Below are 27,781 nucleotides of genomic sequence, written 5' to 3'. Positions count from 1 at the left end.
CAAGGTTATCACCTGACATGACCCGATCATCCTATCAACACAGATGTTGGTTCTGATAATTTTAGCAACATAATTAATCCCTGGATCATTAGTATTCTATATTTAAAGCTACAATAAAATTAAATCACTTAGTCTAGTGATTAATTTGTACTACTTAAATAGGTGATTATTAAAGAAAAGACAACTCTTACTTCCAACCTTTATGGACATAATGTTACTTGAATCAGTGATTTAGAAAATCACTCATTTAAGTAAGTCCCCTGACTGAATATATCAAGCTGCCATATGTCCAACTCTTGCAAGCTAATACCAGAGAGCCAAATTTTGAAAAAAATTCCCATGATCCTTTTAACAAAGCATTATGGGTATTATGATTTACGCCCTTCCAACAGTTTTACACCCGTAGGAAAATTTACGCCTTGCTAATTTCAATTTACGCCAGGTTTACCACTTTTTTCTACGCCTGTAAGTGCTACAAATTTACGTTTCCTGCTCCATTACGCCTGGATCTGGACACGTAACTACCACTTACGCCTGGTTTACGCCAGATTTCCAGGCGTAATACACCTTATAATTTCGTAAGGGCTGAGTGAGGGGAAAAAAAGAGAAACAACTTTTTTTTAATCATGTTAATAATTGTCTGATAAAATTTTGTTAAAACCGGTAGTATAAAACTTGGCCCCATAACCAGTGAAGTTCTAAACTTACTGCTAGTATTAGGTGTGTCTTGAGGTGTACCACAAGACTGACAAAACCTGGAACCAAAAGTCAACACTGTGTTACATTTCTGTCCATCATCTTTAGTACCAGAGCAAACTCTGTTTATAAATAGTGCAGGGTCAATTTTCACTCCACAGCTGTAACAGAATTTGTATCCTTCCATAACAATGTTATTACAAGACGGACATAGTGTTGACTTAACAGGAACTGTTGTCTGTACTTCCATACCACATCCTGTACAGAATCTTGCTCCTGCAGGAAACTCGCCTCCACAGGATTCATTTGTGCATTTCATCTTAAAGCACCTTCCACCTGAAAAAATGGAACTCATAAATATCTTTCTTTTAATTTCTTTTTTTCAAACCCTTCTCAATGCTTTATTTATTCTTCTTCCCATGCTTTCTTGAATTACTAGATAGACTGTTGCTTTCTTAACATCCAGTGGCAAATAATTCATGCATATTAAGGATGAGAACAAATCATCAAATAATACAGTAGTAAGGGTGACCTCAATGAAGAGCGGGAAATTATAGTTTTAAAATGGATAGTGGAAGAAATTTCTCCAATCAGCAGGCCACCAATAGATAACTCAAGAGTTGTTGCAAGGGTTCTTTAACAAGCAGAGATTGTGGCACCAGACATAACATCCACTTTAAGACTGGACATCTATACTGAAATGCAGTTCATTCTTTAAAACCTTATTTTAATTTTTACAAATAAGAGGCTCAAAGGAGGCAGTATAACTCATTATTTTCTTATTTACTCTTAGCCACTAACAAACTGTTTCAATTCAATAATCATGTACCTGAAGTATGTTTGAAAGATTAAATTTCAGATACAATTATCGCCTTACAAACCTTATTTTTAACCACCCCTTACCCTAACTTATCGCACCATTCCTTTTATTCTCTATTAGAGTCATATTATGTCAAAATTAGACTCCTGGTGAAAAAAAATATAAATTGAAAAAAAATAAATGGGGAATGTGTCCATGGGACACAGATGATGCCCCAGCTTGCATTTCACTTAATAAAGGGACATAATTCCAGAACTGTAAAACTTGATCTGTGTTTTGTGGTAATAAGCATTGTGTATAAGTTTCATAACATTTGATAGAGGCAAACTAAAGTAAGAGAATGGAAACCAATTTTGGGATGTACGGATGGACAAGGGTAAAACTTAATGCCTCCTCCGCTACGGCGGGGGCATATAAAATCACTTCCTCCCAGCCTCAATTCTTTTATCATGCGACATTTAACAATGTTTATTTTATTATCCTTGCATGATTTTCAGAGGTAATGTGTTGTGATGGGGTTATACTTATACAAATGTTTTTTTTTTTACTGGTACAGGTAAACTATTTTGAAGGTAGAGTTATATCTCTTAGACATTCAGCATGTTCAGATGTATTTTACTAATATAAGTAAACTAGAGGCTCTCAAGAGCCTGTGTCGCTCACCTGTATCTTCTGTGGTTTTGGAAATCATTTAAAATAAGGTTAAAATCATATAGATACCCCAATAATGATTGAGGCCAAGTTTGGTTTAATTTGGCCCAGTAGTTAAATTAAAAGCAGAAGATTTTTGAAAAAGATTCACAAAAATTACCAATAAATTGCAGAAAATAACTTATGCTGAAAGAAAAGATATAATGGTTTATAGAAAAAGTAACACTGAATAATTCTGAAAATGGATCATATCAAGGAGAAATTATTAGCCCCCCTGAAAAAATTATACCCCCTGGAAAAAAAATCAAGTCATCCCATTGTAGTCTTACAATACCTTATCATTGTTTAAATTAGTTTTCAAGTTGTGACCATTTGAAATTGTTTTTTTACATTTTTCCCGTAGACTTCTATAGTAAACCCCTATGTTCTATTTTTACCAATGGGGACCATGTTGGTTGTAGAGCAGGGTCATCAGATACATTTTTCAATCAATATACTCTAATAATAATTGTGGCTAAGTTTAATTCCATTTGGGCAAGTAGATTAAGAGGAGAATATTTTTGTAAAAGATTAAAATAATTTACGAAAAATAGTGAAAAACGGACTTTAAAGGGCAATAACTCCTTAAGGGGTCAATTGACAATTTTGGTCATGTTGACCTGATGAACATTTTAACCCCATACACTAACACACAAGTTATTGTCTGGAAGTTACAAAAATGCTTATTTTTGGCCCCTTTTTCTTTAACTGTTGGTACCATAACCCCCAAAATCAATCCCAACCTTCCTTTTGTGGTATTGAACCTTATGGTATAATTTCATAGAGATCCATTCACTTAAACTAAAGTTATTGAGCGAAAACCAATGTGTCTTCAGACGACACCAAAGTCATACCTATATACGACCGCAAAAATTTTTGCGGTGGTATAAAAACAAGTTGCTTTCTTTAAAAAAAGAAAAGCAATCACGTATATTTATTCTAGGTTCAAATTTAATGTTAGTTGAATTCGGGTGTCAAGCTGCCTACCTCAAGTGGTTGACGCAGGATTCTCTTCCATTAAATCCAGAATTTGTGTCAAAGCAAACCAATATTGTCAAACCAGATTTTAAATCCGATTTTATTATGTCGTGTGAACAGGCGTGTGAACAGGGTGTAATAATAAGTAATATTATGTAAACAAGCATCCTGAGAGTATTGCATGGCAATACATAGTCCCCTACCGGGTAAAAATTCATTATACTGGAACAAAATGTTAACTTGTTCTATAACTTGTCATGGTGTTAACAAAAATAAAATATCAAGTCAATATCTTCAAGCATGACTAAAAACAGTGTGGAAAACTGAATATATGAGTGAATTTTTTAAAGTCCAAGGACCATAACTCTGCACAAAATTATCAGACCGAAACAAAAATTTGAACTTGATCTGTAACTTGTCATGATAAAACTATATACCAATTATCAATCAATATCTTCAAGCATGATGAAAAAAAGTGTGGAAAACCTATAACACTCTAACATTAGATATGATTAATAGTTCTCTAAAATTAGATATGATGTAATACAATGTATATCTATTTTCAAATTACAATCAAATATAATTAATAGTTCCAAATATTTTTTCTTTCATTTGTCACAAACTAATATAGATTTGTAACTTATCTATAAAATGTCAACAACTTTTATCTACACAATGTAATGTAATGAAATATATACCTTAATAAAAATAGATTATCATCTAATTAAAGGATTTCACTTAATAAAAAAAATATATATACATATGTAGCATTCAGAAAATTAGTTTATACAAAATAACATAAACCTGACACAAAATTCCTCAAACAATTTACCAAAGAATGTCTTTTAAAAAATGAGTTATCTCCCTTTGTACAGATTATATGGTTTCACATAGTACTCTAACATTAGTTAAGGTGTTTTTTTATGGACCATAACTCTGGACTAAATCATCAGACCGGAACAAAATTCAAACTTGATCTATAACTTGTCATGATAAAACTATATACCAAATATCAAATCAATATCTTAAAGAACGAAGAAAAAAAGTGTGGAAAGCTGAGTTGCCGGACTGACGGATGGACAGACGGATGGACAGAAAGACAGACGGACAGAGTGCAAACCTAAAGTCCCCTTCGACTTTGTCGGTAGGGGACTAATAAACAGCAAGACGTTTGTAGGGTAGCTGGTCAACACAATGCATACAATTTTCAAAATCGCACAATCATTGCAAAGATTTAAATGCTATAAGTTTGAACTATTAAAAACAAACAAAAAAAGAATTAAATTCAATTAACATACATTCCTAACTGTTAATAAATCTTTTCCAGAAATTTGAAATATACTATCAATAAACACAAAGGTCAAGTATTTACTAAAATGGCAATTTTTTTTATCAAACAATATCTTCTTCAAGTCTAACTTTCTATTTTATTCCTATACAAAATATAAGCAGAGACTTATCAAACCATATGTAAACGGTATAAAATTACATGTAGTAACGTATACGTAGTAATCATGATTTTTGTAAAATATTAATTACGTTTATTATGAAATGCAAGGATTCAAAATTTTTGTGAATTATAACCATGCAACTATTTTTTTCATTCTCTACAGTAACATTAGATACTAATTTATTTGTGTTAATTCATGATAATCATGATAATTGGTACTCATATGTTGCATTTGATATTCTATTAATGATAAATTTAGTTTCATTTTAAACTTTATTAATTTTAATGAATGTTCCCTTGGTCTGTTAGTATCTATTAATGAAAATAACTATTTTAGACACAATATCGTTTTGTTTAATTATCTTTCTGTTTTCCGACCTAACATAAATATTCTTAACAGTAATATAGTTTTGTTCATTTTCTTCTTGTATTCCGACATTTGCTCAGGCTATGGTGGAATTACAAATATGACATGTTAAACGTTCAGAAATAATCAGTTTATTCTGGGACATAATTTAATGTTAGTATATTATTCCCATGTGTACATGGTGTATTGTCACAATGGACAATAGCACGTTGTATTAAATACTACACAAACAATGCGTACAGGGACCGTCTCAAAACATGAATTATATACACTTTCAAATAAAAACGCATATGCTGTCAAAAGCAAATAGGTTGTAATATATAAATGACTTTCTTACTGCAATCTATTCTTTAATTTTTTATTTTCCGATCTACAAATGAACTTTAATTTGGTTGTCGAAATATTAATAAAATGTCACGTGGTAACATATCAATAGAGGGACCATATCAAAGACATAGATAACTACCTGTATAAATGATCAAAAATTTTCGAGACTTCCGAGAATCTTGTTTCCCATAGAAGCTTCCAAAACTCGCCAATATATAGGCGTGAACATCAGGGGGTTCACACAAAAACTCTCATTAAAAAATAATATAAGCAAGCCAGAATATGTTTGAACTCCCAAAACTTGAGAATTTAATCTGATGTAAAAAATGATATATATTTTCCAAACAAAAGGGGGTGGGGCATACGCTTATGATTTTCAAAGTTGGGGTTCGGCAAGCTAAATTTTATCAATTTTAATCACTGAATAAAGATAGACAAGAGTGCACACGCTGAAATGTCTCGCCTTCTTTACTAATCATTGATATTATGTTGATAGTCCTAAATATAAAGCTTTATTACAACTGTCACATAAACTTAACATTAACCAAGTAAACTAAACATTGACCAATGAACCATGAAAATGAGGTCAAGGTCAGATGAACCATGCTAGGCAGGCATGTACAGCTAACAATTCTTCCATACAACAAATATAGTTGACCTATTGCTTATAGTTTAAGAAAAACAGACGAAAACACAAAAACTTAACACTGAGCAATGAACCTTGAAAATGAGGTCAAGGTCAAATAAAACCTGCGTGACTGACATATAGATCATAAAATATTTCCATACACCAAATATAGTTGAACTATTGCATATAGTATTAGAAAAAAAGACCAAAACTCAAAAACTTAACTTTGACCACTGAACCATGAAAATGAGGTCAAGGTAAGATGACACCTGCCAGCTAGACATGTACACCTTACAATCATTCCATACACCAAATATAGCTGACCTATTGCATGCAGTATTAGAAAGAAAGACCAAAACTCAAAAACTTAACTTTGACCACTGAACCATGAAAATGAGGTAAAGGTCAGATGACACCTGCCAGCTAGACATGTACACCTTACAATCATTCCATACACCAAATATAGTAGACCTATTGCATACAGTATAAGAAAAACAGACCAAAACACAAAAACTTAACTATAACCACTGAACCATGAAAATGAGGTCAAGGTCAGATGACACCTGCCAGTTGGACATGTACACCTTACAGTCCTTCCATACACCGAATATACTAGACCTATTGCTTATAGTATCTGAGATATGGACTTGACCACGAAAACTTAACCTTGTTCACTGATCCATGAAATGAGGTCGAGGTCAAGTGAAAACTGTCTGACGGGCTTGAGGACCTTGCAAGGTACGCACATACCAAATATAGTTATCCTATTACTTATAATAAGAGAGAATTTAACATTACAAAAAATCTGAACTTTTTTTTCAAGTAGTCACTGAACCATGAAAATGAGGTCAAGGACATTGGACATGTGACTGACGGAAACTTCGTAACATGAGGCATCCATATACAAAGTATGAAGCACCCAGGTCTTCCATCTTCTAAAATATAAAGCTTTTAAGAAGTTAGCTAACGCCGCCGCCGCCGCCGCCGCCGGATCGCTATCCCTATGTCGAGCTTTCTGCGACAAAAGTTGCAGGCTCGACAAAAACCACACATAAAAAAGTATGCGGTGGCAATTTGAAAATTTTTTCTGAAAATAAAAATTTTATCACCTGAACTAGATTTTATCCTTGATAGCCTAACTGTCCAAAAATTGTCTATCAATCAATTGTTTCGGAGAATATCAAAATATATTTAACATTTATGTGTAGTGAATTTTTTTTATGCCCAATCATTTAAGAGGCACTGGTTTGGTCAAAATTATTGTATTTAAGGAGATTATGAAATATTTCAAGACCTTCATAATTCAAATTCAGGTTATCCATAACCATGATAAATCATTGATGACCTCACGAAATATTTCGGGACCTCCACATTTCTATTTGAGGAATAATAGAGGTCCTGAATCGAATTGTAAATGTCCTGAAATATTGCAGGATATCATAAAATCGAATTATGGAGATCCTGAATAGTTATGGAGGATCTGGAATATTTCAGGATAGTGCCTTTTATTTTTTGGGGTATATTTTGATATTTGAAACAACAAATCAGGATCTCCTTAAATACAATCATTTTGGTACAATTGATGCCTCATAATCGACAGAAGTTACCAAAGGGGCATTCTAACTCATAAGTCGAAACGAACTGACAATGTCATGGCAAAAAACAAAAAACAACCAAAAGACAACTAAGTTTAAAAAATACAACATAAACAACTAAAGACTGACAACATGACTGAGCAACACAAAACCCAACAGAAACCGTGGGTGATCTGCCGAGCTTCAGAAGGGTAAGCAGTCTTTCTTTCATATTATTTCATAACATTTAAAATACTCTCAAAAGAGTTCGTCAGAAGCAATTGGAGTTATACATTAAACAAAGATCAAAACAAAAGTGTCAGTCCAGAAGAACAGAAAAGCAAAGACAACCAGGGGACAATAATAAGAAACAATTGCAAACAAGGGACAAATTAATGCTAAAAACTAGAGACCTTAATTAAACTTACAAGACTTAGTCATAACATCCTTTATAGGGGTATATGATGTAATATATATGCTTTATAAGGCTTCTACAGATATTATCAAATACTTGTACCAGTATTTTACTTTTGTTGTAAATATAACTAGAGGCTCTATTTAAAAGAGCCTGTGTCGCTCACCTTGGTCTATGTGCATATCAAACAAAGGACACTCTCCAACATTGTAGACGAGAATAGACTTCATGACAAAAATCTCTATTTTGTGGATCTTGTATTACTGATCTTTTAGTCTGTTTAGTCTCTATCTTCTTTAGTTTTTGCTCAAAAGAGGGTTTAAAAAAACTTCATTCAAGGTCAATCACTCCTATGAAGAGTGACAGTCTATTAACTATATCGTCAAAAGTTGACTTTTTAATAGATCTTGCCTTGCTGATCATTTTTTGTGATATAAAGTGTTTATTTATCTATTACAATTTAAATGATATCAGGCATAACAGAAACAAAATGTTTCTCTCTAAGTATCATAGTTTTCATGATAATAGGCAAAATTGAAAAAAATGGTAAAATTTGTCATTTATGGGCAATAACTCCTATAAGAATTTGTCTAACAGTTTTGACATATTTTGAAAATTGGTAGAGCTCATTATTCTGAACACTTTTGCTCCTTTCAGATTTTCTCTATTTATAACATGTATAACAGTTCAAAAAATAATAGACAAAACTTGCATTTTACCATGTTCTATTTTTAGCCATGTCGGCCATGTTGGTTGGTAAGCGGGGTCATCGGACACATTTTTTTAAACTAGCTACCCTAATGATGATTGTGGCCAAGTTTGGTTAAATTTGTCTCAGTAGTTTCAGAGGAAAAGATTTTTGTATATATAAAAGATTACAAAAATGTACAAAAAATTGTTAAAAAATGACTATAAAGGGCAATAACTCCTTAAGGGGTCAATTGAACATTTTGGTCATGTTGACTTATTTGTAGATCTTACTTTGCTGTACATTATTGCCGTTTACAGTTTATCTCTATCTATAATAATATTGATAATAACAAAAAACTGCAAAATTTTCTTAAAATTACCAATTCATGGGCAGCAACCCAACAATGGGTTGTCTGATTAAATTAAATCAGATTTGTCTGAAAATTTCAGGGCAGATATATCTTGACCTGATGAACTCTTTTACCAATGTCAGATTTGCTCTAAATGCTTTGGTTTCAGAGATATATGCCAAAATCTACATTTTACCCCTATGTTCTATCTTTAGCCATGGCTCCAATATATGAAGAAAATGGTCATGCTATGTCTTTTAATGCTACAGTAAGTGAGGAATTTTGCAGTTTTTTTGTTGTTGCTTTTTTTATTTTATCAAAACTCAGAGGAATCATGCAAGCAAAAAGAGACTTTTTGTCTCTGGAATTCCCTTCTATCATTTGTCTATTGCAGTGCTTTTTATTGTCAATAGTTATCCTGGTCTAAACCCTGTTTCAAACTGCTTTTTCGGTGTTGTTATGTAATATGTAATCATTGCTGACACATTCTTATTATGCAGGAGAAGGATGTAGGAATAATTTTGTTTGCACTAGCTGACAAACTGATTCCTGGAGATTTTTTTTTAACTTGTGCAAGATCATGTTTTACAGAGGAAAAATACTGATGCTTACAAATTTATAGAATTGGCATAGCTGAGATCAATGGCAATTTCGATATTTTATACCAAATGATCTACTTACTCTATTGTCAATTATCACATGTATCAATAATATATTGTTTGTGCAGAAAACGCACAATTTCATTAATTATTCTGTTAATCATTCATTTCGGTATTTCTCAGTATTATTTTACCTTATTCTTTACTTTTACACAATTATTCTCTATATTTTAGCACACGTACCATTATTTTTTTTTTTTTTTTTTTTTTTTGCCCATTAAATTTATTCTTTTATTTTTTTGCCCACTATTCTCTATTCTGTAAACCCCTCACACCCTCCTACATCCTGCAGAAAAATCAATGGGGCAAAAAATTAAAAGAATAGAGAAAAATAGGCCAACAAAATAAAGAATAGAGAAAAATGGCATCAAAAATTAAAGAATTAATTATACAGAAATGGAGATCCCCTGCTTTCATGAACTGGAATTATTCATGAATATTCCTGAATAATTCTAGAACATTCATGAATATGAATATTCAAGGTTACAATTCATGGATATTCATGAATGTTAAATGGCACCTTGAATATACATGAATATTGTATGAACCGAATAACCAAGAATTAACATGAATATTTATCTACAGAATATTCTTGAATGTGAAAAAGGATGTCCATGAGTATTGAATAACTGGAATACTGACTTAAGGATTAACCATTACTGTGAAATAAGATGTCCATGAATATTGAATGGTTGAATATTCTAGAATAACCATGAATGTGAAGTATCCATTAATATTTTAGAATAACCATGAATGTGAAATATCCTTGAATATTCTCGAATAACCATGAATGTGAAATATCCTTGAATATTTTAGAATAACCATATGCATGAATGTGAAATATCCTTGAATATTCTAGAATAACCATAAATGCGAAATAGATGTTATTGAATATTGAATGTAGAAATAAATTTAGAATACCATGAATACGAATATGAGGGGCAGAAGGTCTTTCTCGGGCTTTTATTTTTGCAGGAATTCAGGATTTGACCTTTATAATGCAGTTCTAAATATATTTTGCTATTTTTGCATTCTTGATATAAAATATTAAATGACATTTTAAGAAAATCACTTTATGCCCCTGGTGACGGTGACGGTGTCTGACCCTTGCGAAAATGGATATCTCAGGATAATCTTGGGAAAAATCCCAGGGCAACTACAGATAATCCTTATCCTGAGATAGGGTTAAACATGGGACGGTATTGGAACAAGGATATTCCAGGGATATCCAGAGACCATCCAGACCATAAATATCATAGTAAAGAATCTTGTGATAATCCTGTGCTCAGGATTCATCAGGTCCTGGTCTCAGGAAATTATCCTGATGTCAGGATTTACAGATTTTCTTGCATTAAGTTGGCCCTGGGATAATCGTGTGAATATCCTGAGAATGTCCTTAGTTCAGGACCAATGTCTTGCATGTATTCTATAAAGAATTAAAAAAATTGAGTAAAATCTATTTTTAATACACAAATTTGTTCTTTTGCAAATATTTTCTTTTATTAGTTTAAATCCATATTCCTCATTATAAGGTAGACGATTGCCTTTGTTGTATCAAATCTGTCACGTATATATAAACATTGCAGTATGATTTACATCAGTCAAAGATATAACTCTATAGGGTTATTACAGAAAATAACTTGCGTGTGTTATTACAGATACTTTCATGAGTTGTCTACTCTTTATTCCTTAAATTTTCTAAATCTGTAATAACATATGTTTGTTATTTGTAAAATTATTTATTTTATAGTGGGCTCTAGGGAACTCTAGAGACTTTGCGCAGAAACTAAATGCATAGCCTTGATAACTAATTTTTTAATTAAATTAATTCATTTTTGATTAACCATGGTAAATCAATGAGACGAGGCTATTAAGGGATAAACTTAGCTGTGATAACAAGGCTAGGTTATTAAAGGAATGTAACTTATTATATAAGACACTTGGGAATTACTGAGAAACTTGCGCAGAACCTCATTACATGCTCTGGTCATTATTTCTTACAATAAATTAAAATACATTGTAATTAAGCATGATGTATGTCTGAGCAAATGCTTTGAAGTGATATAGAGAAGCTGTGATAACACCCTTTAGTTATTACAGGCGTATTTTTTCTGTAATAACATATAGGTGTACTATGCAAAATTGGCAAACTATGAACTGTTATATCTTTCAATAGTTAAGTATATATATAGACAAAAGTAATATCAATAGAACTTTTATACATTTTAACTAAACTAATGATGTATATTGTCCCTTTGAAACATGTAACATACATATGTTATCACAGTTCTTTGATTTTTTAGTCCACAATAACAAATGTATGTTATTTTTCTGTAATAACCCTATAGAGTTATATCCCTGACTGTACATTGACTAATTAATTTATTACAGCAAGATGTATTGTAATAAATAATGAGTATTTGTATTGGCCATGTTTATATAATATCTTATTCCAATGGCTGTCAAGTTCCCATTTAAAAAAAAAATTACTTGACGTATTTAATGTCAGATCCTTAAACTTCCATCAAAATTAGATACTAGTACTACTAGCAAACTTGTTTGCCATTTTTAACGGCTGCTTATATTGTTAAATTACCCATTAAAATGGTACCCCTCCACACCCCCTCCTGCCATATTGTATTTAGATATGCATTGTTCACCATGGCTTAATGATGCTCGCTGTTCAGTTTATAATATTAAAATTGTGTGTCAGATATAAAGGATACATGTGAAGTTCTCCTCCTTTCTGTAATTACATTTGCTGTCTCTGTACTTCCAACTAGTATTGCTAAGTAAAGGTAACTGGAATCTGCATGCATGCAATCCGTTTACTTTCAAAATTGGCAGCTCCATTTAATCATTTAATCCCCTAAAAGTATCGAAAAATACACAAAGAATCAATTGTTCTAGACGTTTTGAAGCAATAAATTCAATAGAAATATTATTGCATGATTATACAGTATACATTGGAAGCCATTTGGAATCAAATTAAATACCCTCCCCCTTTTTTATCCCCTGAAGATAAAAAAAACTAGCGACTTATTATTTTCACCAAATAACCATTCACAAAATTCAATTAATTATTTACATATCTACCAGTGATGCCTGTTATGTGACAACAAGATTATTCAATTGTTAAAAATAAATATATTTTCAGTTTATGCTTTCAGACTTTCTGATGTTGATTTGCTCAAATAAAAACCATAAAAAAATCATAGTTCCTCAATAAATTATATTTTATAATCTCATTATATACACATGTTAAATTAAATTTTTAATACACTTATCTGAAAACGTCTTCATGGGATTTTCTATGTTGATTTGTTCTGCAACAGCGTAATCACATTTTCATGACGTTTTTATCGAGTACGCTAACGTCGAGGTGACAATAAAAGTATTTATTACGGGCCAGTTTTTAAAAATAAGAAAAAACAACTTTAATTTAATCGGCACAGGGTGCATAAGGATGAACTAGTGGCTGCATTATCTAGGACGGTATTTTCTAGGGTCGGACTGTTCAGTACAATTACAAAAAAAAACACGTGGTCATGACTTGTTTACATTTTACATAAGTTGAGAAACCAAGGTTTTACGATGTCGATCATTGGCCTATCATTGATCTGATAATGTTTCTAAGTTATTTAAATGCCGGACAACAGGCAGAAAATCAGAAACGATCCAGCTTGTCTGGCAAAACAGCCGTTGGTGTTTCTCGGGCGCCCTGTTGTTTTTATCGCGAAAATCTGTGCATTTTTCTGACTTTGAAATACTGACAAACTGAAATTCGTAATTCTTCCATGAAAAGGAAGTTCAGCTAGCTGTGTAAACTGTCAAATTAAGTGACCCATTAAGTGCAGGGCTTCACCTGACAGCTTTGGTGTCAAACACATTGTTAATTAACACCAATAACCTTTGCTTTATTTCATAAATAATTTGTGTATTTCAAAAATGTTTCAGTTACCTCCCGTTTTTTATCACCTTTTTCACAATATATTCCTTAAATTTATTGGGTTTTTTTCTAAAAAAAAAAATAAAACAAATTGAATGCAAATGCATATCAGAATATTACTTTTAATTATTTTTAACCTGAAAGCACTTAAAATATAAATGTTTTGAAAATTATTTTTTTCATCTTTACTTCCATTAATTGATCTAGCAAGTGCATTAAAATAATAATTCAAATTTTTCTTTAACAGAGGACATCTGTCATTTTTAGAAAGCAGCAGGTGGGGGAGAGGCATTATAAAAAGGGCATCCAATTTTACAAAGCAGCGGCTCTTTTCACAAAAAATCTTAAGAGTAAAAATACTTGTAAGTCATACACATTTCAGTATAACTTACGATCAATTTTAATCGTAAGATTTTTTGTGAAAGTAAGAATTTTTGTGAAAACAGTCGCAGCAGTTTAAGGGTAGGGTCATTGAAAAAATCAAACATAAGGGCTTGATGTCACATGAAATATTCATGATTTTTTCATCCAATTATTGAACATAATTTCCTCAGCCAAAAAAAAAAAAAGTCAAAATAAACAAAATCCTAGAACAAATTACATTTTTCATTGGTAATATAATGCAGTTGGTCACACATAATTCTGAGTCATTATCATGCAGCTTTATTCATGCTTATTCATGTTTGTCACACAATCGAGAAATATTTTAAGTCCAAATTTCATTCATCATTATTCATCCTTATTCATGTTATATGTATGAGAAAAATTCTAAGTCCATACATTCAAGTTTATTCATGTTTATTCATGTCCCAAAAAAAGGTTTCTTTTGTCCCCAAATTAGTTTTAGAAAGAAAAAAACTTCATTATAGTAAGCTTTAGGCATTTTAACAATTCTTTTTGGTTGTCTTCATACAGTTATTAAGAATTCATGTATATTCCAGTTTATTCATGCTTCTTATTCATGAATAATTTTGACACTGGAATAGAACCCATGAATAAAACTGGAATATTCATGAATATCCATGAATATTCTTCCTAATTCATGAATATATGAATATCATGAAAGCAGGGTCAGTCTACAGATGCAGACTCTTCTATATGAGGTATATAAATCATATACAAATTTTCCAACTCAAAGGACCTTATATTTAAATCAACACATGGGTACTGCAATATTATTTCTCAGTTAGGTTAGAATCAGGCTGTGAGGATTTTCAAAAATTCAGAAATAAAAGTGAAAGTGGAATTAATTTTGTGAATTACATAGACATGTCTTACACATAACACAGCAAATATTTGCCTTTATATAAAAATGTATTGGAATCACTATTGTTGTGACATCTATGATCCTCTATTGATGATCATTGATAATTAAATTAATTTTTCCAAAATAATATTTTTTCCTCCCCAACCTTCTTTCAAGATCGAGATTTAGTACCTGTATCACTAATTAATCCATCTGTCCATCATTAGCAAGGGTTCATGCTTGAAGTAGACACACTTACCAACAGTTTAAGGTCCAATCAAGTTTTTACATCTTCTGCGTTTATTGTTTATATAAAAGCATTGGGTTTCCAAGTCTTTTAGCTTGGAATTTTTCAATCCTGAAACGAAACTACATTTTCCATTGGTGGTTACGGATCACGTGAGTGATTTCCCGGGAAATATCTAAAAGTGAAAGTAGAAAGTAGATATATTTTGGCTGACACTGGGTAAAATATGTCACAGGCTTACGTGACTATCTTTTCTTGGGGTCCCGGTAAAGTGAGAAACGGAACAGAAACGAAACAGAGCGAAACGAAACGAAACAGAGCGAAACGAAACGAAACAGAGCGAAACGAAACGAAACATGGCGAAACGAAACGAAACACAGCGAAACGAAACGAAACATGTAAATTGAGAAACGAAACACAACGAAACGAAACAAAATCTGTATTTTGAGGAACGACCTATAGAAAATCTTCCTGACGAGATATGTGCATAGCCGAAGACACCGAATATTCCATTCAACTTTGAAAAAATTACTCGTCATTTACATTGGTATCTTCGTGCATTAGTTGCAATTAGTCAACTTGTTTTGTTAAATGTGAGGCTTAGGTGCGTCAGCTATGCTACAGAGCCTGTTCTAATATCAAGGCTTCTTGTCACGTGCAACAATGAGGGAACATTGAAATTAGAATAGCTGTTACTGGGGATCGTCTGAATATCAGCCTCAAACAAAATTGGCCATTCTTACCTTTGTGACTAGGATTTTTATGTACCGCCTACGGTAGTGGGGCATAATCTTTTCTGGTCTGTGCTGCCGTCCGTCAGTCCGTCCGTCCGATACTAGGTTTATTCTGTTTGTTAAGATAGATTAAATTACAATGGAGTTGTGTTCATGTCAACTTGAATCTACACATGTTCATTATGACATGTTCTTTTTGAAATGTATGCCAAATTAGGAATTTGAACCATAATTTGCGATTCAATGAACATGAAAATTTGATATTTTAAGCGAGCCATACTGTCCTATGGATACTTAACACATGACATGAGTAAAATCTCTTTGTTCTTACTGTGCTATAATCTGGATAATGCACAGCAAATGTGTGCATTTACTACCTCAGATATACTGCACAGTTCAAAAGTACTCTTACCTTTTGGGGCGGACCCTCGATTTTGAAAGGAGTGTAATTCCATATAAAATTTTTAAAATATCACCGAGTGTACATGTAGCGAATATAAAAAAGAAGATGTGATATGATTGCCAATGAGGCAACTCTCCACAAGTGACAAAATGACATAGTAATTAACAACTATAGGTCACCGTACGGCCTTCAACAATAAGCAAAGCCCATATCGCATAGTCAGCTATAAAAGGCCCCGAAATGACGTACAAATGTAAAACAATTCAAACGAGAAAACTAACGGCCTAATTTATATACAAAAAATGAACGAAAAACAAATATGTAACACTTCAACAATTGACAACCACTGAATTACAGGCTCCTGACTTGGGACAGACACATTCATACAGAATGTGGCGGGGTTAAACATGTTAGCGGGATCCCCCCATAACCTGGGACAGTGGTGTAACAGTACAACATAAGAACGAACTATAAAAATCAGTTGAAAAAGGCTTAACTCATCAGATAGATACAAATAACATACATCTAACAAAAACACAGAGTGGACGTGGCCGGGTACTTGTATATCCCAACAACAAAAAGATTCTAAGTACTGATCTGAGAGTACTCGAAGTTACTGACAGCTAGTTCAAAGCCACTAACAAGTAATAAAAAAAATCATGCATCTAAGACTAAATTATTAATCTGTACGCATCCAACATCCAATGGATTTAGTGTACAGACGTCATAAACAGTTAGAGGAAAAACACGACCTTGTGTAATGCCAAGATACAGGTATCGACAGATTGTAGATCCATGAATGTGTATATGAATTATATAACAATAATATTTAGTTTGCTTTTAATTTACTGACAACAAAATAAATATTGATACCAATAAAACAATTTTCAATGATCTAATTACAGTGTTGAATTGGTAACCTTTTAGAATAAGTTTATTTCACGGATCGACAAGTTTACCAGGATCGTTTCTAAATTCCGGGCACGGTAAACAACATTTCCATAAAAATTAGGATGTGCTATCCCATTTGAACTTCAAAACCAAATATTTATATCTATGGAAGAATTTATTAAAGGTTTTAAGTAATTTGTGGTGACGAAATCCCTGGCTTAATAATTTACCAGTAATACATAGATTACGTTCGTTAAAATAAAAAAACGTCACAACAGACACGGGCATAGCGAACGAGTTGTGAAATTCAAACACCATAAGATGGTGCCAATGGAACATCACCATCCAAAAAGGGAAAAATAACAATCGGGAACGAAAAATCGTCCCTTTTGTCGTAAATTTCGGCAGTATATTTAGAAAATTCTTGATTTTTTAACGAAAAAATATCATCAAGATAAAGGTAAGTGTTGTTGAATTTATCAGTTAAATGCAATTTTGACGGGTCTTTACTTAGTGTGATCATAAACTATGATTCATAACAGTACAAAAACAAGTCTTCGATTAAAGGGGCGCAATTAGTGCCCATTGGAATACCTACAACCTGTCGATAAACTTTGTTGCCAAAACGTACATAAATATTATCAATGGGAAATTAACAGCTTCAATCATCTAATCCCACCCCCAGTAAGTATATCTAGCATAATTACCTTTCACATTAGAGAAGAAGGCTTTAAATGAATTGCAGCAAATATATTTGCATTCAGATTTATCAAACGACCATTTAATTAAATAAGAAAACTTTTGTTTGATAAGATTGTGTGGAGGTGTAGTGTAAAGAGTAGAAAATTCGCATTGAGATCTACCAAACGACCATTTAATTAGAGTAGAAAAGTCAAAACTGTCAACAGAATCCAAAAGACCATCAAAAACATCTAGTTTATTTAAATCATCCAATTTTTTCACTCCAAAATAGACGATTTTATGCTAAAACATGATATGTTTTCCACTCAAAGGGTGGGACATAAAATATTTTATAATATTTTGTGTACAATGTACATCTGAAATCAGTGTTTTCCAGTCAAACCAGATAATAATAATTTTTTTTGTAATTTCTGCCGAAAAAGAAATGTACTTTAGAATATCCAAATAAATAAAATCTGATTTTGATTATAGTTTCGTGCTCAATGGAATTAATTACGACTATTTAGATAAGTATGCCTTTTAAGTTTTGGGATCGAATTGAATGAGGAACATATTCAAGTTTGTATCAAAGTAGGTTTGGGGGATAAGCTACAGATCAATCGGATTTTGTTTAGAAGCGACATGTCTTTAAAATTTATACAGTAAAAAAATGGAGGGAGGGGAAGTTAAAGATTGAAAAGTGTAACATTATTTTCTGTTTACATATTAATATTTTTAATTTAGATACATCTCCACATGGGAAGGTCGACTATTCATATGTATTATATATTAATAGAAACAAGAGTCTGTGTACATCTCTCTTTGGTTCATCTTCCTAGAATTATTGAGGGAATGAAAGACAATTAATATATACACAATAACTAGTTTAGTTATGATTTTTCATGCACCGATTCTAAAGTACACTCAACGGAACTAAAACTGTATGAAATGTAGGTTACACGTCAATAAGACAGCAACCAAACGACAAGAACAAACTAAGGACATCTAGAAGGCAACATATAGTATAATTTCAACAATAGATAGGTATCTACACAACATGTCCATTTCTAATTCGTCACTATAACATATTCTAGTTTGTATTCGTTTCTTCTTTGTTTTTAAGTTTCAAAGATTTTTTATTATGGCAGTCCATGACCATGATGACATTCTTCTTCTTTCATTTTGTTGCAAATCAGGCAAGACATACCCTCGTTTAATACAAGTTCAATTCATATTAACCTTTTAAACTACTTACAACAGGTACCATCGACTTCAACTGTATGGAGATGCCGTATGTACTTCGTAGCTTATCTTTTGAAAATGTGTTAGATACTATACCTAGTAACACGCGTCTGTCAAGATAAATGGCGAATAACAAAATACAACATTCGGTACCGTAAGTTTAAAAAAGAAAGTAGAACATGACGAGTCGAACATACAATATTGTATGAATAAAAGGAGAAAGGTGACTGTGCTCCAGTACCACTGTAGATCACAAGGTCACGATTAAAAATTGCCTCGGGTCACCAGGTCACTTTTAAGCAAACTATTCAGTTCTAAACTGATTTGATTCTCGGTTTAAACATTTTAAAGGTCACATGTACTTTCAAAAGAGACGTCAGGTCGCAACGTGGTCAATCCCCCCCTTTGACGTCCCAGGTCGGACTTGACAATGTTGTAGCCACATATAGGGTGAATGCATCCAACTTGAACATTTGGATCCTACTACCTAAAGTTATGTATGGCAAAGTGTCCATACCATTTACATATTTTGGCTATGGTTATTTCACTTGGGATACGTACATGTAAGTGTTTCATTCATGAATCAAATACCTTTCTTGGCACAAACTCATAAACAATAAATGATAAAAACCTATTGCAGATTATTGCATATACAATGATATTCACAGACGTGATCGAATGAAAAGTTATACATACTAATATATCATAATATCATTAATGATAACAATGTGTGGGACTATAAAGCATAGAAAAATACAAAGCACAATAGAACTGGTATGTAATGCGTTCTTTCTAGTGCGGCAACCAGTGAAGTTAATCCCAGTGTGTAATGTGTGTTCGAGTAAACCGTTAATCACACGTTCTCTTTGGATTAAACGAGATCTTTTGTATACATTTATAAAAAAAAGCAGAGACAGATCCAGAGTTTAAGGAAAGGGGGAGGCATAATTGTCCAAAAAGATAAACATACCACCAATGTTGTTTTTTGACGATTTTTAAGCAAACGATTAGATGACATCAATCAAAAGGGCCCTCTAAACCCACATTGATCTTCGGCTATGTCAGGAAGATTTTCTATAGGTCGTTCCTCAAAATATAGATTTTGTTTCGTTTCGTTGTGTTTCGTTTCTCAATTTACATGTTTCGTTTCGTATCGTCGTGTTTCGTTTCGTTTCGCTGTGTTTCGTTTCGTTTCGCCATGTTTCGTTTCGTTTCGCTCTGTTTCGTTTCTGTTCCGTTTCTCACTTTACCGGGACCCCTTTTGTTGTGAGGAAAAAGAAATCTTTATAACGGATCCTTTTTTATTCTCTATAAAATAGCGTAATGTAAATAGGTCTATTTTTACTGGCTCAAAGCTGATACTGCTATGACGGTAGTGATGAGGGTGGTAAAGGGTTATTTTCGTGCAACGCGATCGCCGTTTTTTTTATATTTCACGTTCAACGTGTTTTTACTTTTTTATTTGACGTTCAGTCGTGCAAGACAGGTGCGTCGTTCAACGTGTTCTGCTTATTAACATGATTAAATTTTACGTGCATCGTGATTTTCAAATGCTTATTTTGCGTCATAGGCGGATCCAGGGGGGGGGCGGGCCCCCTTTCGTGGGAAAAAATTGTTTGATTATATAGGGAATCACTGAAGCATGACTGGAGCGGGCCCCCCTAAAGTCAGTCAGCGGGTCCCCCTTCTGAAAAGTTCTGGATCCGCCACTGTGCGTGCTCGGTATTTTTCAAATAAAATTCAAACACTTGACAGGGATCATCAAGAAAAAATAGATTCATTGAAATAGATCAAGAATACACTTTCGTGTCTGCGGGTTATTTAATTGCTTTTAAAAAGTTAAGAAGATCTTTATATATATACTTTTTTTGAAGCCGATAAACCATTTATATAATAAATATGTATACTAAATCGGGAATATCAAGTAAAATAGAGAGTTTATATATATACAGGAAGACAATGAATCGGTCACAAAAGGTTCACATCAAAGTCTTTATTTTTCGTGCAACTTTCATGACAGGAATTATTTCACGTTCAACGTGAAATTATGTCTTATATCACATTATTTCCGTGCAAGCACCCCCCCTTTACCATTCTCTGCAACGTGTTTTGCCATTTTTATTTCACGTGCAGCCGTGAAAAAGGTTCGTTATTCACCGTGTTTCGTGAAATCGGTAAAAAGATCAACGTGCAAGAAATTTTTAATTGTTCATTCATCGTGAAATAGCAATTTTATTTCGCGTTCTTCCGTGCAGATACCCCCCTTTACACCCCTCAGTGATCGATAGTGGCGGATTTAAATATCATATTTTACCATAAAATCGTCCCAAGCCCGAGCATTTGTAACCGTTTGAAAGTTGATTGAAACATGAAACCGACATTATATCATATATTCATCGAAATTTGTTTAGGGAGCTACCATTTGGTTTTTAATGGAGGGGTTGGGGGGTTGGGGGGGGGGGGAGGGGCTAGGATGAAAAATTTTGTCATGCATTTTTTTTTTTACTTGTCTTCTTCTTCTTCTTCTTCTTCTTCTTCTTCTTCTTCTTCTTTAAATATAGTTCAGCACTCCATCAACGTACTGATGATAACGTGCCGGGCACTGATTTTAATATGCCGCGCAGCTGTGATGTTATTTACATGTTTGTTCCATTTTATATCAGTTTGTATTGTTATGCCAAGCTATTTTGTTGATTTTTTCTTTTTGCAGTACATGTTGGTGAAGGGTATAGTCGAATTTTAATGGGTTTTTCTTGGTTGTTATCTGAAGGCCTGAGCACTTGTCTGGATGGAATGACATGAGCCAGTCCTTCTCCCATTTTGCTGCTGATGTAAGGTCTTCTTGTAGTTTTTGTGTGTCTTCTTTGTTTCGTATTGTTTTGTAGATTATACTGTCACCTGCAAATAATCTTAGAGTGCTGTGTTTGATGTATTCATTAAAGTCGTTTATATACACAAGGAACAGGATAGGGCCCAAAACTGTTCCTTGGGGAACACCAGATGTTACGTTAATTTTGTCTGATTGCACACCATCAATAATGACTGTTTGTGTGCGGGATGTGAAGAAATCTTCTATCCATTTTAAGGTGTTGTATTCAATGCCATAATATTTCAGCTTGTAGAGGAGTCTTCTTGTGAGGTACTTTGTCCAATGCTTTGGCAAAGTCCATCACAATTATGTCAGTTTGGATGTTATTGTTGTTATTTTTTGCTAGTTCTTGGATGAATGAAACTAGTTGGGTTTCACATGATCTTAATGCTCGTAATCCATGTTCAAGGTCGTACAAAATTTGATTATTTTCTAGCTGGTCCATCATACTACTGGCTATAATGTGTTCCATGATTTTACATAGTATGCATGTGAGTGATATGGGTCTGTAATTTATTGCATTGTGTTTATCCCCTTTTTTAAATACAGGACAAACATTTGCATGTTTCCAATCTTGTGGGATTTTTCCTATGTCAAGTGATTTTTGAAAGATGTAGGTGATTGCAGTTGAGATGTCACTACTTAGTTCTTTAAGTACTGTTCCGCAAATTTGATTTGGATCATTTACTTTATTAGGATTGATCTTGTCCAGTAATTTTATAACACCCTTCTTTGAAATGGTGCATGATGTTTTTCATTTTTGGATAGTTTGATTTCCCTTAATCCGGTATGGGTTCACTTGATGTTTCTTCGGAGAATGCTTTTTGAAACTGACTATTTAAGATGTTTGCTTTATCAGATGTGTTATCAGTTAGTTTACCATCTTTTCTAAGAGCAGCAATACCTGTATTGTAATTTTTCATACTTTTAATGTATGTAAACAAGTTCTTTTATCTGATGTTATCATCTGGTTCTTCTACTGGTAGGTCAAATATCATTTGTTCAATGTAATTCCAGAAGGCATTACGCATGCATTTCTCTTTGTAATGTTCTTTTTAAATTTTTGTATTTTTTCATTTGTTCTGGACTGTTTTTGCTCTTTTTATGTAGTCTTTTGACTTTGTTTATCATAATTTTTAAGGTGTCATCAACCCAGGGTAGTTTTTTCTTGTTTGTGATTGTCTTCTGGGGGATGTTTTCCTTGACTGATTGAAGTAGCTTCTGTGGATGTATTCCACAGATCATCGGTAGATGAACTGTGGTAGTGACCTTTGATTTCTTGTGTCAGTTTGTTCACATCGTGTTTGATGTTTTCCCAGCTAGCTTTTTTATACTGGTAGGATTTTCTTGTCATTTTCTTGTTGCGTTTTAGAGATAGTGCACATTCTGCGTAGACGATATCATGGTCTGCATTCCCGATTGGAGGCATAGTCTCCACTTTGTTGACTACGCTTGGTATGTTGGTGAATATAAGATCGTGTCTGTCTCCCCTTGTGGTTTTTTTTTACAACCTGCTCAAGTGAATGTTCATTCATGATGTTAAGAAGTTGTTCATGGAGCTTAATGTCTGGTTTGCTATGGATGTTGCATGGAATATCCCAGTTCATGTGGCCAAGATTAAAGTCGCCACCAAGAATAATTGTAGATTTTGCATTTTGGTTTATGCGATCTAGTGAAATTTTAAGTTGTTCAATGGATGTGCCATTATCAGATGGAGGTCGATAATAACTTCCAATAATTAACTTTCTGGCATTTGTCATATTTATTTGTACCCAAATAGACTCTGAGTCTGTTTGTAGATCTCTGATTTCTTCAGATAGTAAGTTTGTTGTTACTGCAACAAGTACACCCCTATAGCTAAGATTTTTATCGCTTAGAGGTCGGTCTTTCCTATATACAGTATAGTCTATCATTGGGAAAAATTCTGATGATAATATGTCTTTATTGAACCAGGTTTCAGTACATATGATGATGTCAGGTTTAGTTGATATCAAGATTTCTTGTAATTCTTGTCTTTTATTTTTAAGTGATTGAAAATTGATGTTTATTATATTCAGAGGTGTTTCTTTTTTATACTGAGTTCGCTTAAGGACCTATTTTTTAGGTGTTGATGATGCTGTAGGTTGTAAGTTTAAGTTTTCCACTGATTGGTCTTCTAGGGGGTCAAATGAATTAGATGTTTCAAGTGATGATAAGTCAAATATTAATGATGGAAAGTTTGGCATTCCGCATTGAATACAATGCCAGGATACATGTATGTTTGATGAATCCAAGCATTTGTAGTTTAGGGATGGCATGCCTTGGCAGTTTGCATGGTACAAGATGTTACATGTATCACAACAGATAGCTTTTTGGCTCCAAGTGACAGCTTTTTCACATGTACCGCAGGACCATTTAGGTGTTCTTGGACCTGGGTTTAGCTCTGTGTTGCCAGAAAGAGCTAATATCATGAGGAATAAGTATTGGTTTGAAGCTTTCAGACTTTTTGGTTTAAGATGTTGAACAATTTCTCTAAAGTTTGAGAAGTTTACTGATTTTATTGCATGTAAGTTACCAAAGGTGTTTATTGGACTGGTTGCCTGGTTATTTGTTTGTATATAATTGAGAATGGAAATGGGGAATATGTCAAAGAGACAACAACCCGACCAAAGAACAGACAACAGCGGAAGACCATCAATGGGTCTTCAACGCAGCGAGAAAATCTCGCACCCGGAGGTGCTCCTCAGCTGTTCCCTAAATAAAATTGTGTACTAGTTCAGTGAAAATGGACGTCACACTAAACTCCATAACATATAAATGAACTAAAATTAAAAAAACATACAAGACTAACAAAGGCCAGAGGCTCCTGACTTGGGACAGGCGCAAAAATGCGGCGGGGTTAAACATGTTTTGTGAGATCTCAACCCTCCCCCTATACCTCTAGCCAATGTATAATAAAGAAACACAAAGTAATACGCACAGTAAAACTCAGTTCAAAAGAAGTCTGATGTCAGAATAGGTAACAAAAGAAACCAAGCAAAATGACAATGATACATAAATGAACAAAGGACTACTAGCAGTTAATGACATGCCAGCTCCAGACCTCAATTAAACTGATTGAAGATTATGTCTTCATCATATGAAAATCAAGTACAATCCCTCCCGTTAGGGGTTTAGTATCATACCATCATAAAATATATGAGAAGAACATAACCCGTATCATGTCAACGACTGGTTTTAAAATAAATGTGTTTATTTCAATATGCAATCCTTAATGACTTGACGACAGTATTGTAATAGGCTGATTACATAACTTCAGGAGTATCAGACCAGTCACCAGGGTATAGAGTGTTAGTTGACATGCGAAGGCCATAATCTTATTTGACTGATTTATGTTTGCTTAGTATCTATATAGATAGGTTAAAAATAATATTATATTGTAATCTCTGTCCTGCCTTTTTATTTATTTTTCACTCTATTTGGTCCTGCCTTTTTTATTAGTTTATCCTGACTTTTTTACATAAATTGTCATCCTTTTATTTTGCAAATTTTTCATCCTGCCTTTTTTCAAATTTCATCCTAGTCCCCCCCCCCCCCCCCCCCCCCCCCCCATAAAAATCAAATGGTAGCTCCTTTACCGTGATTTTTACAAGATAGATTTGAGCAATTCTGTATTTCAAACATGCAAAAATTATAGCTAATTTGATGAATACACTAAATCAGGACTGATTATTTAGCAGCTAGGAGCGTCTAACACTTGATTTAGATGACATTTCTATATCTCGATCTTGTTTCATCATTTTTGGCTTCAAACTTCATTTTGAAGATTTGCTTCATGTAAGTCAATACCTTCTTATGTTTGTTTGTTGGATATGAAGAGCAACAATATCAGGGACTGATGGTTTGAAGTCTTAGTTTTTGCAGGTTTTTTTTTTTATTATTTTGACAAATATTAGCTGATGATACTTAATTTACTAGTCTAAAGCTGTTACAATTATCATATTGCTACAGCTTTCACGAACAATGTACCCTGATATATTAATATCTTTATGAACATTGGGTATCTAAAAGATAGGTTGTTAGTTTATTACATACTTTAATACATACATATATAAATGCAAATCATCTAAATTGGTAGGTTTTCTTGAAGCTTATCTGATTATACTCCTTTTCTTTTAATATAAACACGTATAATTCTAATAGCTATTTCATTACATGATTTATTTTTGTTGTAAAATTCATGATTGACTTAAGCATATATATATGTATATATCAATGGTTTAAGATAATATCTGGGAGTTAAGCGTGGCATTTCTAACATGTCTTTTAATGAATAATTATCCTGTATGTCGATTATGACCTGGAGATGCGTAATCATTGCAACCACAACCTACGCTCTTCCCTACAATAAAAAAAAAACAAGTGTAATTCGTTGGCATGAAAAATATAATAAGAAATTGTATACATTTATTTTTGGCACTGACTATGGTTACCTGCAAAAAGTAACAATAAGAAATAATTATTGTTACTTCCGAGACTAATTGCCGAAATGTATTTCCGGAGAGGGACCCAATTTCATACAGAAATTGACGGTAACAATAAAATTATTTTTATTGTAACCTGCAGTTATTATTACGCGCAAACTTTTTGCAAATTGTGTGTAGCATCGGGATACTTTGTACATCAGCTCAGTAGTCAGTACTTCGGTACTGACATGATTTAACAAACTTTTCTAAAATTGTCCGTTTTTAAATTTTGAAATTATTAAGAAACTAAGGTTTCAACTCCCTCAGGCAAAGTTGACTTTAGATGAATTTGGCTATTTATTTTAGGTATTTTTGTCATATAGCTCTTCAACGGTTTCGGTACTTATACATCCTCGGATTTCAAATGTTTGGCTTTGAGCGTTCCTGATGAAGGTAAATCCAGAAAAGCGCTTCGGACGCATGAAATTATTAAACGTGTTGTTTTCAATTTTGTACTGTCTTTGTGTCATTGTCCCGTATACTTCGGTTTAACATGTATACCAAATAAGAAGTATTATCATGATTATAGCTATTTATTTTGGTGACACTTCCTATACACACCCAGTATGTAGCGTTATGTGACATTTTGAGTCCAACACAGTTTAGGTAGTACCACTCCAGACATCCGTCGCAAACTATAGATTCATATATATGGACTTTATTACCACACACTAAGCAGTTCCACTACTATGTTCTTCTGTGAAATCTGTTTTTATAGCGTATTATTTGGCTTGAAAAAAAAGGTTTATCCATTACTCCTTATGCAATTGCTATTCCATAACCCGATGTGATTTGAATGCATGAATGGTCAATAGATGTACAAATGCAGCAAACGTTTACATACCTCTGATTTGGACGGAATCCTTTCGAATTTTGAGGAACTTTTTTGCCACCATGAATGAATAAATATATCAATTTAGAATAAACTAAATCTTTAATTTTGATCTCTTATTAAGCTTTGACGATGCTCCTATTTTACAAGAACTTCTTCTATATAATTGAATAAAATTTGCATTTAATCGTCTGGGAGTTAAGCGTGGCATTAATTTATTGGACATCTTGCTCAATGGAATCCATACTTATGTGTCTTTCTATGTTGTGATGTTACACTATTGTTTCAGAAAAAGGATGAAGGTTTGGTACCATTAAAACGTTTAAACCCGCTGCATTTGTTTGCACCTGTCCTAAGTCAAGAATCTGATGTTCAGTAGTTGTCGTTTGTTGATGTGGTTCATAAGTGTTTCTCGTTTCTCGTTTTTTATATAGATTAGACCGTTGGTTTTCCCGTTTGAATGGTTTTACACTTGTAATTTTTGGGGCCCTTTATAGCTTACTGTTCGGTGTGAGCCAAGGCTCCGTGTTGAAGACCG

At 33.1% G+C, this 27,781-nt stretch overlaps 1 protein-coding gene across 1 annotated transcript in view; it reads right to left on the bottom strand.

The window, feature by feature from the left end:
- Window positions 1–15,194, bottom strand: part of LOC127724921 (uncharacterized) — a 65,824-nt gene extending 50,630 nt beyond the window's left edge. Inside the window, exons 1-2 of the mRNA XM_052231924.1 lie at window positions 15,099–15,194; window positions 709–1,032 (exon numbers count right to left, since the gene is read on the bottom strand). Of these exons, the coding sequence (XP_052087884.1) occupies window positions 709–1,015 (307 nt within the window). The 5' untranslated portion in view covers window positions 1,016–1,032; window positions 15,099–15,194. The remainder of the gene's footprint in view (window positions 1–708; window positions 1,033–15,098) is intronic.
- Between the last annotated feature and the right edge of the window lie 12,587 nt (window positions 15,195–27,781).

Source organism: Mytilus californianus, unplaced genomic scaffold (genome assembly GCF_021869535.1).
Source record: "Mytilus californianus isolate M0D057914Y unplaced genomic scaffold, xbMytCali1.0.p SCAF_14, whole genome shotgun sequence".
Classification (NCBI taxonomy): Eukaryota; Metazoa; Mollusca; class Bivalvia; order Mytilida; family Mytilidae; genus Mytilus; species Mytilus californianus.
The sequence above is the reverse complement of the archived record's forward strand: the minus strand, read 5'-3'. Positions and strand labels throughout refer to the sequence as shown.